Here is a 14876-nt window from a genome sequence, read left to right on the forward strand (position 1 = left end):
ACTTGGGTGTTCCAAGGCTTTCAACAGAGTTCAACATTGCCTTCTGGTAGCAAGATTGGTTGCATATGGTGTTGGTGGTTCGTTGCTCAGGTGGGTGGAGAGCTACTTGAAGGAGAGATATCTCATCGTTAAGTGTGAAGGAGCTACTTCTAAACCATTCCCTGTAACCTCTGGTCCCCGCAGGGGGCCCACGCTTGCGTGGGTACGTGGCCTAGCGACCACGCGGACCCTAGCTCTCCCAGAGTGAGGTTTGCCTTCGGGTGTCTCTCGTCTATGGGTCCCCCGAGTGGGGGGATATCGCCGGCAAGTCGGGAAGCGTAGCTCCAGAGTGAGGTTTGCCTTCGGGTGTCTCTCGTCTCTGGGTCTTACCGATGGGGCGAGAATTGTCCGTAAGGGCTCACGGAACAACGAGGAGCCTCCAGCCCTCGCCTAGTTTGTGATGACGTGGGTTAGCCGCCACGCGGACCCTAGCTGGGTCACCTTGGGCCCACTGCCAAGGTGGTTTGGGGCACCCACCCACTTCGTGGAAGTAGAACCAGCCTAGCTGGAGGAAACGGGTGTCCTCGGGACGGTACACGCACCGCATTCTAGACCTCTGCGGGAAAGTAAAGGCATCGGCTACTTTTAGAGCGGCCTGTAAGACCTTGAAATGTGTCCGGGCCACGAAACCCTGTCGGTTCAAGGGCCCACACCTGCGTCGGACGTAGTCGTAGATGCGGTCGCAGAAGGGTGTGGATTCCTGTCCACAGTGGCGGAGTGGTTTTTCTCTCATAGATCCCGGTGAGACCCCTCCCTGGAAGATGGGAGGGATATACGGCTCCTTCCTTGCGGTGTCTAGGGTAAGCCTTGAAAGCTCCTCAGGATAAGCCGGCGAACGGAGGCGATGCTCCATAGATGACTTCGGTCATAAAGTATCAGTGCTCTCCGGCTGGTCACCGGAGGTCCAGTGGTTGACCCAGCCACAAGACTAGCCATCATCAGTCTAAAACTGGGGAGGTCTGTGTGGTCGTTACCCACAGGTCGACAGCTGACCATGTTACCGGAGGTGCAGGTTGCCCCTGCCACGTACAGCTTACATACCTGTGCGCGGTAGTCCTGCAGCTTGGTGTTGGCCTCTCGGGGGCAGTGGTTAAGGCCGGTGAAAGTCCGGTAGTCCCTCGGCTTCGGCTGGGGGGTGTGTGTCCGTCCACGTTAATGACGGATCGGGGGCAGGCCCGATAACCTGTCTGAGAGGACATCGGGAACCCGACGGCCCGTCCGTGAGGGCGAGTTGCTAGATAGGTGTCCCACATACGGGCTACGGTCCGGGGTCGCATGGAGGATAGCTCTCCATCGGCCAGAAGCGGTGCACTCCCTCGGGAGTGCCATGTTGAAATGAAATGAAATGAAATGAAATGAAATGAAATGAAATGAAATGAAATGAAATGAAATGATGAAATGAAATGAAATGATGAAATGATATTTATTCGTCTATAGACATTATATAAATGCATGTGACACAGTCAAATATAAATACATGCTGGTAGAGGCACAAGTCAAGTTCAAGCAACTAATAGTAATAATAAAGAATTATTACAAATCATGCAAATAAATAATCATACAAAAGCAGATAAGCATAGACAGGCTGAAAATACATGCAAGGCTGGTATTAAATAATCATTTGAGGTTATGTCATTGGTTGTAAAGCAAAAAACTCATCAATCTTATACAGGGGGTTTCTGACAAGCCATTCATAAATTGCATTCTTAAAACTATTGTAAGGGAGTTGAATTATTCTTGGCGATCGTTTGTTCCACAACTTTCTACCCATAATAATATGGCTTCTTTTAATCTTTTCCAGTCTTGTAAAAGGAATGTCAAGGTTTTCTCTTTTCCTAGTGTCAAAACAATGAAAATCACCCCTTAGAGCAAAGGTTTCATGCAACTTAAAACTAGATAACAATACATTATAAATATAAAGGTTTATCACAGTCAAAGCATTAAAGTTAATAAATAATGGTTTACAATGTTCATTTTGATCTTTGTTAAATATAGTTCTAATAATCTCTTTTTGGGCAACAAGAACATCATTGATGTGGTAACTATTTCCCCAAAGGATTATCCCGTAGCTTAGAATTGACTGGACAAGTGCAAAGTAAACATTTTTGAGATGATTTAGAGGCAGAAGGTTCCTTAATTTTCTAAATAAAAAAGTAAGCCTACTTAGTCTTGTGCATATATGTTGTACCTGGGAGTTCCAAGTTAGTTGGGGATCAACAATTACTCCAAGAATCTTAACATTTGAATTGTTTTTTATAGTTTCCTCCATTTGAGGTATAGGCCGCAAGCTAAATAGCATGGACTGTGTTTTGTCCTCGTTGACAAGGAATTTATTTGCTGCAAACCATTCAGAGGTCAAACTTAGGCTACTTTCCACTGCAGCTACAAGCTGCGTTACATCTGCACCCTTACTTAGAATGGTGGTATCGTCTGCATACAAATATGCTTCACAGTTGAGGCTGAAGGGCAGGTCATTGATGGCAATGAGGAACAGGAGAGGACCTAATACTGAGCCCTGAGGTACTCCACAGTTAGTGGATAGGACAGAGGACCAGGTATTGCCTATGCAAACTGCCTGTCTTCGATCAGCAAGGTATGTCCTGAATAGGCTGAGGCTCGCACCACGGATACCATAATACTCCAGCTTTTGGAGAAGGATGCCATGGTCAACACAATCAAAGGCCTTGCTTAGGTCAATAAAAGTGGCCCAAGCAGCCTCTCGACTTTCAAAACAATTGAAGACTGTGCGGACCATGGCATCGATGGCCCCCGTAGTAGAGCGTCCAGCCCTGAAACCAAATTGTTGTTCGTTGAACAGAGCATGATACTCAAAAAAATTTCTCACCTGGTTATAAATCACATGTTCGACTACCTTAGCCAAAGTTGGTACCAGACTGATAGGCCGATAGCTCTGAGGACTAGCTTTATCCCCCTTTTTGAAAATCGGACAGATCTTTGACAATTTTAAAAATTCAGGAAAGTGTCCTTCCTGAAGACAAGCATTTATGCATACTGTGAGAGGGAAAACAACACAGGAGGAGGTCTCTTTGATGAACCAGTTAGAAATGTCATAAATATCTTTTGTTTTTGAGTTTTTCATTTTCCTAATTACCGATAGGACTTCATCACAAGTTACGTAACCAAACCTGAAAGATGCATTTGTTTGAGGTGCATTCTTTAGAAAAACATCAAAAGAAGTATTTACACTACTTATCTCAGATCTAATACTAATTACAGAGTCAATAAAACCTTTATTGAGATCATTGGGATGCAAGGGAATGTCAACTTTTTTTGTACTACCACCAGAGTTCTCTTTTACAATTTTCCAAGCAGTTTTGCATTTGTTTTGCGAGTTCTCTATTACCTTGGCATTGTGTTTTAGCTTGGCATCATTGATTGCTTTTCTATAGAACTTCTTAGAATTTTGATATTCCAACTTAAGGGTAGGACAATTATTACTAGACTTAAGGTTAAGGTATTTAAGATGAAGTTGTTCCTTGAGCCTGAATAAATTATCATCAAACCAGCTATGTTTAAGTGTGTTCTTGTTATTCTGAGGCTTAGATCTAATCAGTGGAAAACACAAAGCAAACTCATGCATAAAAGTGTCAAAAAAGTTTTGAAAAATGTTACCTGGTTGTAGTGTTCCAAGGGTAGTCAATTCCTTTGTCCAATCAGTGTTGAGCATTTTTGACTTAAAAAGTGTGAGATTGTGTTCAGAGAAAGGCCTTATAAAGGTATTCTCGTCTGTATTTACAGGCTCAAGGTTTTTACATACAATAAAAACCGAGAGGCTAGTGGCCTCTCGGATGTCAGTGCCGCATGCTGGCGTGAGCCAGGACTCAATGTTATCTCTGGTGTCCCCCAAGGTTCTCACATTGGACCCCTACTTTTTAATCTGTTCATCAACGATATTGGAACGGTCTTGACCACCAACTACCTCATGTCTGCTGACGACATTAAGTTTTTCTCGGTAATCCATTCCGTGTCTGATCAAGAAAACCTTCAGAGATCCATAGGTAATGCCGTTGGGTGGTACAAAAACAACTCCATGGACTTAAATGTATCTAATTGTCAGGTTATGATTTTCAAGAGAATATTGAACATCCTGAAGTCGGAATACTACATCAATGGGAGCACTCTTCCCTCTATGGATAAAGCGAAGGACCTTTTGGAATATTCTTGACACCTTCACTCAGCCCCTTTGACCACATTGTCCACATCACATCAAGGGCGCATGCACTCCTGGGGTTTGTCTTCAGGTCTACTAAAAACTTTCAAGATCTTCGGCCACTTTTTTGCTGTACAAGACCTTGGTCCGTCCAATACTGGAGTATGGCTCTGTGGTATGGTCGCCTCATCAGCTGGGTCATTGCTGTCTCGAATCCAAGTTCTCTTCATTTGGCTGTTGGGTATCCGGATTGGTTATGCATAAACCGATGTACCAATTGAAGAACTTCAGAGGGTCTTTGGTATCCAACCTCTTCACACAAGACGTAGACTGGCTGATCTTGTGGACTGTGGTGCTGTATAAGCTAATGGTCTTCTAGACAGCCCCGATCTGCTTTTTTCAACATTGGCCTTACTCTCCCGAGAGGCACTCGCTCCAGAGCAATTTTTCAGCGCAAATTCCATCCACATCATATGTGTACTTGACTCGGCTACTACGTGAGGGCGCTGTGGCGGCTGCTCATATGGACTTCTTCAGCACCTCAGCTCCTGTTTTTAAAAGATGTGCCAGTGCAAGTGCCTTTTTAAGCTAGTGGCTGCCTAAGGGCCTCAGTAAAGTTCAGTTATTTTTTTGTGGTGCCTTTAAAGGGCCACATCTCTGTCCAGTTAGTGTTTCCTTTCCTGTTTACTTTGGGAGTGAACAGTGAACAATGGTATTCCTTATTCGCTGGACTGGACTGGACTGATGATAACAGATTTGTGTATCAACATCCACCTCCCACCGTGCCTGTGACCTTTAGGAATGGGCACACGGAAGGGACTAAGGCTAAATGTATAATGACGTCATATCTCTAGTGGTTATTGTCTTCTCTTGAGGCGACACGATTACCGTAACGAAACGAAGTGATTTCAGCGGCGTTCGTGGCATAGTTGGTAGCGTTTCGGATTGCTGTTCAGGAGGTCCGGGGTTCGAGACCCGCTGGCAGCATTAACTTTTTGTCAACAAATTTTTCATATCAGCAAGTTTGGTTGGTTAGGTTAGGTTATGACAGTTTAATTTTATAATACTAAATTTTAAAATTAATTTTATAATTAATTAAAAATTATAAGTAATCATTAATTACTTTTTTATCTTATATAGTTTTTATATTATCAGCAAGTCTGGTTGGTTAGGTTATGTTATGACAGTTTAATTTTAAAAATTTAAAATTTATTTTATAACTTTAAAACAATATTTTATAATTAAAAAGTTAATTTTATAACAAAAAATAAAAAATTAAAAATAATTTAAATTTTTTCAACTTAGCAGTCCTAGCGGCGAACGCTGACACTACAAGATATGTTAGCCTTAGTCCCTCCCGTGTGCCCCACCGGTGACCTTTATATCGCTTTTATCAGTGGCATAAACAATGTTGTGTTTTGTGTTGTTTGATTGTGGAGGTTAGTTAGTCACACATGAGTATGACAAGGGCTCAACGTGGTGATTTTGATTTGATTAGTCATCACTCATTCCATTCTCAACTCATTCATTAAATTTCAGAATCTCGGACATGAATTAGGCTATTCATCGTGATGTGATCGTGATTATTGAAGTGATGCAGTTTAGACCTAGTGTTGGATTCATTATTCATAATTTTTATTCATGAAAACAAATATTTTAATTCAACTAGGCTATGGACCATACCCCAAAAACACATTAGTTTTACTTTTATGATGATTATTTTTTACTGTTGGCCTAACTTATAATTAAATAGCACTAAGTTATGGCCTCTGCAATGAATTCCAAAGTGCAGTTTAAAGTTGTGATACTCGGAACTGAAGGTGTTGGAAAGACATGTCTACTGAACAGGATAGTTTATGACAAATTTACAGATAAGTACCAAATGGTAAGTTTACAGGAGGTTTAATTAATGATTTTGTTCCTGACAAGTTTAAGTTAAAACTTTTTGAACAGCATAGGCCTAACTTGCCCTGGAGTGCTTCAGTAACTAGGCTAGGTGTACAATAATTATTTCCGTATGTGGACGAAAGGAAGGTAACTTAACTTAGCGAATAAAGCTGAGCTACTAGTAAGCTAAGTTAGTAAGGCGACTTGACTACACCGTGGTAATCTACTTGTTGGCACACAAAGAACATGCACTGGATCGAGCAGGCATGTATGCTCAGTGTCTCTCAGAGCAGGAGGTAATTTTGAGCTTGCCCGAGGCCTTGGTGCTGATGTGGTGAATGTAACTTATGGCTTAAACTCAAATGACGAGTCGGCTGCATTTTAACACGAGACCTTCCCTGGAGGACCAAAACCCACCACCACCGCGCCGTGACTAACTTAGTGTCCCAGGGGCCTGATCAGAAATCGATTAAAACCTCTACTGCGAAGGAGTGGGTGATTGTGGGAATGCCCCACACCCTTCTCAACAAAAATTATTAAAAACATTTTATAATTTTTTATAAAATTAAACTGTCTTAACCTAACCTAACCAACCAAACTTGCTGATAACTTAAAAAAGATATTTTGAAAATTATTTGGTATGTCTACAACGCGATATTATGTACCTTTTTGATGTCTCTTACAGTATTTTTCACGCTGAATCCAAAAATGCAATAAGTTTTTGTCGGAGAGATTCCTAAGTGACCGTACAGTTTAAGCTTCAGTTTTGTTGTAATATTCACATATTTGTGGTATGGACGAGTCCAAGTTCTAGTGGCGACTAACACTTAAAGGGGAGGAAGGATTGTGGAGTGGAAACAGCTGTCAGTTGTTTACATTCGATAATAAAATCAGAGTTACAATATGCAATAACTAGATTTTTAAAAGAAAATGGACTTTGGTGCTGTTTAGAAAATACAATAAATCAACTACGATACATAAACTATTAATCACATCAACATAAATTATAGAACAAAATAGAATCTATTCACGTAAAATATCAGTAATAGAAGCAAGGCCACTGCCGACATGATCATCGTCCTCATTCCAATCCTGAACCATTGACTAATGCCTCAACGTCTGTTAATGAACGTGCCATAGTGCACAATCCCATAGTACATAATCCCATTGTGTCTAAAAGTGAAAACGTGCCACAGTGCATAATTTAATGTATCAGCAACTAATAAATGATGTTACATAATCTAATCTAACCTAACCTAACCCAACCCAACCTTTAAAGTAATGTTTAAATCACATTTTATGTCAGAAAAGGCATGTGAGGAAGATAGGTCGGACTTTATGTATATTTCATTGTGTTTCACCCACTATTTCAATTGTGCAAAAACAGTCTGGAAGTTGCATAAATTAATGAGTCGGTTCATCATAACCTAACCTTTAACTTACCTAATCTAACCTCACTTCAAAGGACTTAATACAGTCACGAATCCGCATAAAACCCGACCTACCTTCCTCACATGCCTAAATAAGAACTGATTCTGATTATCTCTGGTTTCAAAACGAATTGATTTCATTCCGCATTAAGTATCGAGTACAAACAGCTGTTTGCTCTCCTCCTCACTCAGTCCTCCTCAAGTCCACATACGGACCCGTCCAGACCACGCCATATTGCCATCAGTATAGCTCAATGAACCTTAGATTCGTAATGTTGACCCTCGTTTTACGATCATTTAGGAATCTCTCCGACAAAAACTGATTGCATTTTTGGATTCAGCGTGAAAAATACTGTAAGTAGACATCAAAAAAGTACATAATATCGCGTTGTAGACATACCAAATAATTGCCGATATTTTTAACTTAGGATAAAAATCCAATGAAGGTTTACTAGGCCTAATACAGTAGAACTTTGATAGCAAGACTCTCAAGGGGATTATTAGGCCTAATAATTTTTATGGGTTAAATCATTTTAAAGGGCATGAAATGCGAAAGTATTTTACGTAATTTGACAAAACATCACATTAGTGTTAATAGTTGTAACAACACTTCGAAGTTGTAAAGAAGTAATTTACAAACCATTTTATTTATGTTAGGCCTAGGCCTATGTGAGACATACAATGGTGAATATATGGTTGTACGGTATTAAAGATGTTGCAACCGTTTTGTAGGAAATTTAACGCTCTTTTCATTGGTAGCCTATAAGTTATTATGCTGTACGCGTATTTGCTTAATTTCTATAGTCGTTTTAGTGAAGCTACTACAGGTAATTTTAAAAATTAACATAATCGGCCATTACAGCCTAACTTAACGGGTGGGGTTGGAAAATTTTTTTTTGGCATTTTTTGTTTATTTTAGTGAGTAGAATAACTGGTAAAAATTAACGCACTTAGTAGAAACTCACCCTGTATTGATAAAATTTGTCAAATTTATTTATTTCATCCTATAGTATTGACGTATGGTCAAAAAACACTTTTTACCTTCCCTGTAGCAGCAAACCTAAGCACTCGTTAATTTGAATGTTATTTAAATTGGGAATAAATATCTTTATTTATGGAAATGTTTTAGTAAAAATGTAATTAGAGAAGTTGAAATTCGCTTAGTCCGCAGGTTTGCTGCGGCGGGTTTAAGTATTAACTTATTTACTTTTGCAAGTTAATTAATCTAAATTTTATTTCCTATTGTAATAAACATGTTTCAAGCAAAATAAAGAAGTTATTTTTTAAAAATCTTGCTAAAAAAATAGGCTAATTAATTTTTTAAAAGCAATGTCAAAAAATGTAGGCCTTTTTAGCCTATAAATAAATCTTTTTACTAGTTCTTGCTTTTATTCCCTTAGGTACTTTAGTTAAATCTCTACATAGGCCTATAATTTTTTAATTTTTAATTATATCTAGCCTACAATAGTCTATGTTTTAGTTTTACAGCTATTTATGTAAAACACTGACTCATCACCACTGTTGTTGTACGATAGGCCTAGGCCTACGCCGGCGCCGCCTATTCGCTGTCACTTTCACTGTAATTTTCGCAAAAAAGTGTCAATCTCACTCGAGAATATGCGATCAAATTAGTTTGTAGCCTATTCCTTCCATTTATAAAACAATAATAAATCCGTTACTAAGTTATAAAATAATTACTTATTACCACTGAAAGTACGAACACAAACAACCACATGACATCAGTTGCACCATATTGCCAGCTGTACAAATGAAAATAATATCCATTGTCAATGTCTAATATTAATTAGGCCTAATAATATTTCAGGGAGAATTAAGAAAACAATTCTTTTGTAAAACTGTAGACTTATAACAAATAAAACACAACAGCTGATACATAATACGTTCCATAAATACGTTAACACAACTTTAAATGACGTAATATTTGAACACTTTATTATCGGTACTTGTTTTCTACTTCTTTACTAGAAACTACGCAACAATTAACTTAATTTAAAAAAATCAATAATAATGCTATGTTGTCATCATGGAACAGTTCCGTAATAACTTAAGGTGTTTGGGTCTATTCAGCCGATCACGGAACCATTCCGTGATAAGTCTCCAATGGGTTAAGTTAGTTTACACCCCACATTCACTCGATTGAATTCTTCGATTAAAACCATCGATAAGGCCTATCAATTATTTTATTAAATTTTAAACATCCGATCCATATTCCTTCTGTTTTTTTGTTTTTATCTTTTAAACACATTTAAATTAAAAATTTACAACTGATATTGTTTAGGCAAAAACAACATGGATTAAGTATAAAAGCCTGATACAAAGTAACTAGGTGGCGTTCGCAGAGGCATCCACAAAATTGAGCGGAGTCATCAAGGGTTCATATTATACTGTTTTTGTCATACTGCAGTAAAAACAGTCGTCATTGGTGCATGCTTTGCGGGTCTAAAGAAGCATTTTTACTCTTTAGGGAATAAAATTCGTTTTTAGCCTCTATGGAGTAAAACTCAGCTGTTGTCAACTCAGTTGTAAATTTCTATTGTAAACTATTGATTACGTATCGAAATATGTAACGATTCGTGCTTCATAATCATTTTAACCTAATAATAATAATTTTAATAATAATAATAATAATAATAATAATATTTTCATAATAATTTTAACAGTCTACAGTCTCTTCCCATAGCATTTTAGCATTGCAGATACATTAATCCATTCCCACACTCAACACTGCCCACCTTTACTACTTCCTTCACCATCCCCTACGTCGTGGACCTGTTTCCCTCTCTTCCCATAGCATTTTAGGATTGCAGATACATTAATTGCCAAATACACTTACCACACTCTGCACTGCAAGCCTTACTACTTCCTTCACCATTTCCTACGTCATAGACCTGTTTCCATCCCTTCTCATAGCATTTAAGTATTAGATACATTTATCTAACTGCCCAAACGGTTCCCTCACTCTGCACTGCCAGCTTTTACTACTTCCTTCACTACTTCCTACGTCGTGGGGCCTGTTTCCTTCCCTTCTCATAGCATTTTAGGATTGAAGATACATTAATCTAACTGCCACAGACGGTTCTCACAATATGTTCATACTTTACTACTTCCTAAGCCACTTCCTACATCGTGGACCTGTTTTCATCACTTTCCATGGCATTTTAGTATTTTAGATACGTTAATCTAATTGCCACAAACATTGCCCACATTCCGCACTGCTAGCCTTTACTACTTCTCTCACCATTTTCTATGTCGTGGCCATGCTTCCATCCCTTCTCATAGCATTTCAGCATTGCAGATACATTAATCTAACTGCTACAAACGGTTTCCAGTTCCCAAACTCCACCCTGCTCACCTTACTACTTCCTTCACCTCTTCTTACGTCGCAGACCTGTTTCCCTCTCTTCCCATAGAATTTTAAGATTGTAGATACCAAGATATCTTAATCTAATCGTCATAAACAGTTCCCACACTCCGAAAAACTCGCCTTTACTGCTTCCTTCATCACTTCCTACGTCACGGACCTGTTTACCTTCCTTCCCTTAGCATTATTAGAATGCAAATACCTTAATCTATTGGTCATAAACAGATCCCACACTCCGGACAGCTCGCCTTGACTACTTCCTTCACCACTTCCTACGTCACGGACCTGTTTACCTTCCTTCCCTTAGCATTATTAGAATGCAAATACCTTAATCTATTGGTCATAAACAGATCCCACACTCCGGACAGCTCGCCTTGACTACTTCCTTCACCACTTCGTACATCGCGGACCTGTTTTCTCCCGTCCCAAAGCATTTTAGGAATTTTGATACCATAATCTAATAGTCATAAACAGTTTCCACACTCCAGACCTGCTTTGACTATTTCCTTTACCACTTCCTACATCGCGGACCTGTTTTCCTCCCTTCCCATAGCATTTTAGGATTGCAAATACCTTAATCTAATGGTCATAAACAGATCCCATACCCTGAACAGCTCGCCTTTACTACTTCCTTCACCACTTCCTACGTCGCGGACCTGTTTCCTTCCCTTCCAATAGCATTTTAGGATTGCAGATACCTTAATCTAATTGTCATAAACAGTTCCCACACTCCGGACAGCTCACCTTGACTACTTCCTTCACCACTTCGTACATCGCGGACCTGTTTTCCTCCCGTCCCATAGCATTTTAGGATTGTAGATACCATAATCTAATGGTCATAAACAGTTTCCACACTCCAGGCATTGACTATTTCCTTCACGACTTCCTACGTCGCGGACCTGTTTTCCTCCCTTCCCATAGCATTTTAGGATTGCAAAACCCTTAATCTAATGGTCATAAACAGGTCCCACACCCCGAACAGCTCGCCTTTTCTACTTCCTTCACCACTTCCTACGTCGCGGACCTGTTTCCTTCCCTTCCAATAGCATTTTAGGATGCAGATACCTACATACATCTCATCGTCTTAAACAGTTTCCACACTCCAGACTGGTCACCTTTACTACTTCCTTCACCACTTCCTACGTCACGGACCTCAAGGGACACACACACACATATATATATATATATGAATTTGGCCCATAATTAGCTTCAATATACTATATTAGGCCTATTTGTTTTTTTTAGCTCTACAAAATGGTTCGGAAATAATTTGCAAACCATTTTGTTAGCCATTTGTTGAGGTAATCAGCGACTCCGGTAATCGTCTCCCGTGATCACAGCAATGCCGGTGAGCATAGCTTACAATATCGGCGACACCTGTCATGGCACACGATCATTGCAACACCTGTGAGGATATCTTGCGATATTAGCGACACTGGTAGTGGTAATCGTCTCCCGCAACTACGGCAAAAGCCGTAAAGATGTATGGCATTCTCTGTGACACAGGTGTCTTCTGCCGCGATTATTGCAACACCCGTGATCGGCCTTTCGGTTTACTAAACACGCTCTGTGCTATCGCCTACCAGGTAACAAGTAGACGGTTGGACACTAGGTAGAATATTCCAAGGTTTTGGTTATGCCAAGGTCGGATACAAAGGGTTCTATGTACTGTACTTTTTCTATATTAAGACAATAAGTTACATTAATAAACTTCAATTTCCCCGCAAGAATTGTGATGGTCATATATTTCTTTATTGCATTTTTTGTTTATTGCAATTTTGTGGGAGATTTAACAGCCTTGTAATAAACCGTCTTGATTGTTTATTTCTTGTACAAGTTAAATACCTATGGAAGTAATATGTACATAAATCTATGCACTGTTTTATATAGGTAAAAAATTATTTAAGTTTTGTACTGTCATTTTGTAACTATAATTTAGTAATATCTTTTATTTCAGACTGTTACTGGCGTTTACAGAGCAAAATTTTGTTCGTATAACGGCGAAACTGTTCAAGTTGGGATTTGGGATACTGTTGGGACAGAGAGGTAAAACTTTATGATTTTTATGTGTTTGTGTTAACTGGTATTATTTGAGATGTTGTAAAACAAAAAAAAACCATGGGCGTCAAAACAAAACAAAACATGGGTGTGAACAAAATGCATGAATATTATGATCTAAACCTATCATTCATTTTTCTCATCAAATGTTATTGATTCTTCCATTAATGATTTTTGAACCATGTACACTCTAGTTGGTAACATCTTTTGCATTGAACTAATTAAAACTAATTTGTAATATGTCTACTAGGACTGTATAGTTTTTGCCTCTGAATGAGAAAATATACTCCATATACTACAAAAGTTATGTTTGACCAACAAAGATTTTCCAAATGGAATAAAATTTGGTTATTAAACTCTGAATTTCCAGGAGGTTCTTTGGTAAGATAGCCCCTTAGCTAGTTTCTACCCCCCTATGTGACAGTTGTAACATTGTCACAATAACTGGATGCTGTGTCATCATTATTTCATCATTATCGGCATCATTATTAAGAAATTGGTGCTCCCTTCAGCAATGAATCAGGTTCTATGATTAGATTTCCATGATCAGGGAGTCAACCCCAATTAAATTACATTGCTAGTTAATGGATGAGAATGGAGCAAAGTGTTAGGACGAAGAAAATTCTATGACTGGATATATTTCAGACATAATCGTAAATATTTGCAAGCTGGGCTAGTTTAGGTCCTTCATCATTTTGTTTGAGGCATTGACCAATGCTAGGAATCTTTGCATGGCTATTGCAGTGTGACTGAATGAGAGAGTGCCAAATTGATAAAGGACATCTTTAATACTAGCCTACCTAGGGTAACAGTATAACTTGGTAATTCCAAGTACACAAACCTGCTAGCAAATTAAAATCCATATTTTTTAGCCCCTGAGCTGATCTTGTGACTAAATCAATAAATAAGGTTACCTTCGTCAATCAGCTCATAGAAGTTGAAACATTGTTACGGCCTTTTCAGCATATCCATGCCATCATCAGACGTTCAGCCAAGTGGCGTCGTTAATATACAAAAACACAAACTGTCACACGCGACGTACACATACATAAACATAAACGGGGGTTTTTTACTAAACAGGCCTGTTGATTAGACATATCCGCACAAGAGCAAGTAGCTGACTGGAGTCATTCATGCGGTGTCGTGTCAGTGGCGGCATTATCATTTGTACTTTGCCCTCTTGGTCTTGAATCCTTCCTCTGACTTAAAATACTATTGAAAATTACATGTGATTTGAATTGTAGTTTGTCATTTAAAATAAGTTCGCTATTGTCATTTTTTGTATGTGCTTTGTAAATTTCAAATTCTTCCAGGGTGTCCAATTTATTGCCTTTTGTACATGTGTGAAGGATTTCCAAGCCAGTGTTGAGGTCATTTAGGTCGTGATTATTGTCCATTAGATGTTGGGCAAATGTAGACTTTTGTTTGTCAGCTTTCGGTTTCGGATGATGCTCCTTATATCTAGTTTTAAAAGTGCGCCCCGTTTTTCCTACATAAACACTAGGACAACTAGCACATTTAATTCTGTATACCCCTGACCTGTCACCCTTATCAATAACCTTTCTCGTAACATTAAGTTTGTTCATAGTCTTGTTATTTGTCCTAAAAGTTAACTCTACACCGTGTCTTTTTAATTCTTTGGCCAATACATTCTGTAACGAATGGGAATATTCCACACATACATACTTCTTATCATGCTGAACTTCATTATTTTTATTCCTATTTTTACACTTCTGTTTGTTAATTAATCTGTCGATCATATTTGCTTCAAACCCATTAGCCGTTGCTATGTGCCTAATGATATTGAGTTCTTTCTGATAATTAGTGGGTGACATGGGGACGTTTAGCAGTCTATACACCATACTGTTGTATGCTGCAATCTTTTGTGAGGGTGGATGGTAAGAGGTGT

The 14876-nt window shown here is 38.9% G+C and overlaps 2 protein-coding genes across 5 annotated transcripts in view; one reads left to right on the top strand and one right to left on the bottom strand.

The window, feature by feature from the left end:
- The window catches only part of LOC128986583 (protein abnormal spindle), a 72199-nt gene extending 65365 nt beyond the window's left edge, over positions 1 to 6834 (bottom strand). The window contains exon 1 of one of the 2 annotated variants that reach the window (XM_054407030.1): positions 6781 to 6834. The gene's annotated coding sequence lies outside the window, so the exon portion shown is untranslated. Of the gene's footprint in view, positions 1 to 6309; positions 6414 to 6780 lie in introns of those variants that run through there. The other variant, XM_054407038.1, reaches the window with a different exon arrangement.
- Positions 5620 to 14876, top strand: part of LOC128986601 (ras-related protein Rab-24-like) — a 34938-nt gene continuing 25681 nt past the window's right edge. For 2 of the 3 annotated variants that reach the window (XM_054407066.1, XM_054407051.1), the window contains exons 1-2: positions 5620 to 6095; positions 12867 to 12955. In XM_054407066.1, coding sequence (XP_054263041.1) covers positions 5973 to 6095; positions 12867 to 12955 — 212 coding nt within the window. In that variant the 5' untranslated portion in view covers positions 5620 to 5972. The remainder of the gene's footprint in view (positions 6096 to 12866; positions 12956 to 14876) is intronic. The other variant, XM_054407059.1, reaches the window with a different exon arrangement.

This window comes from Macrosteles quadrilineatus, unplaced genomic scaffold (assembly GCF_028750875.1).
Source record: "Macrosteles quadrilineatus isolate MER2022 unplaced genomic scaffold, UCM_ALF_1.0 Scaffold_1__1_contigs__length_201487025, whole genome shotgun sequence".
Classification (NCBI taxonomy): Eukaryota; Metazoa; Arthropoda; class Insecta; order Hemiptera; family Cicadellidae; genus Macrosteles; species Macrosteles quadrilineatus.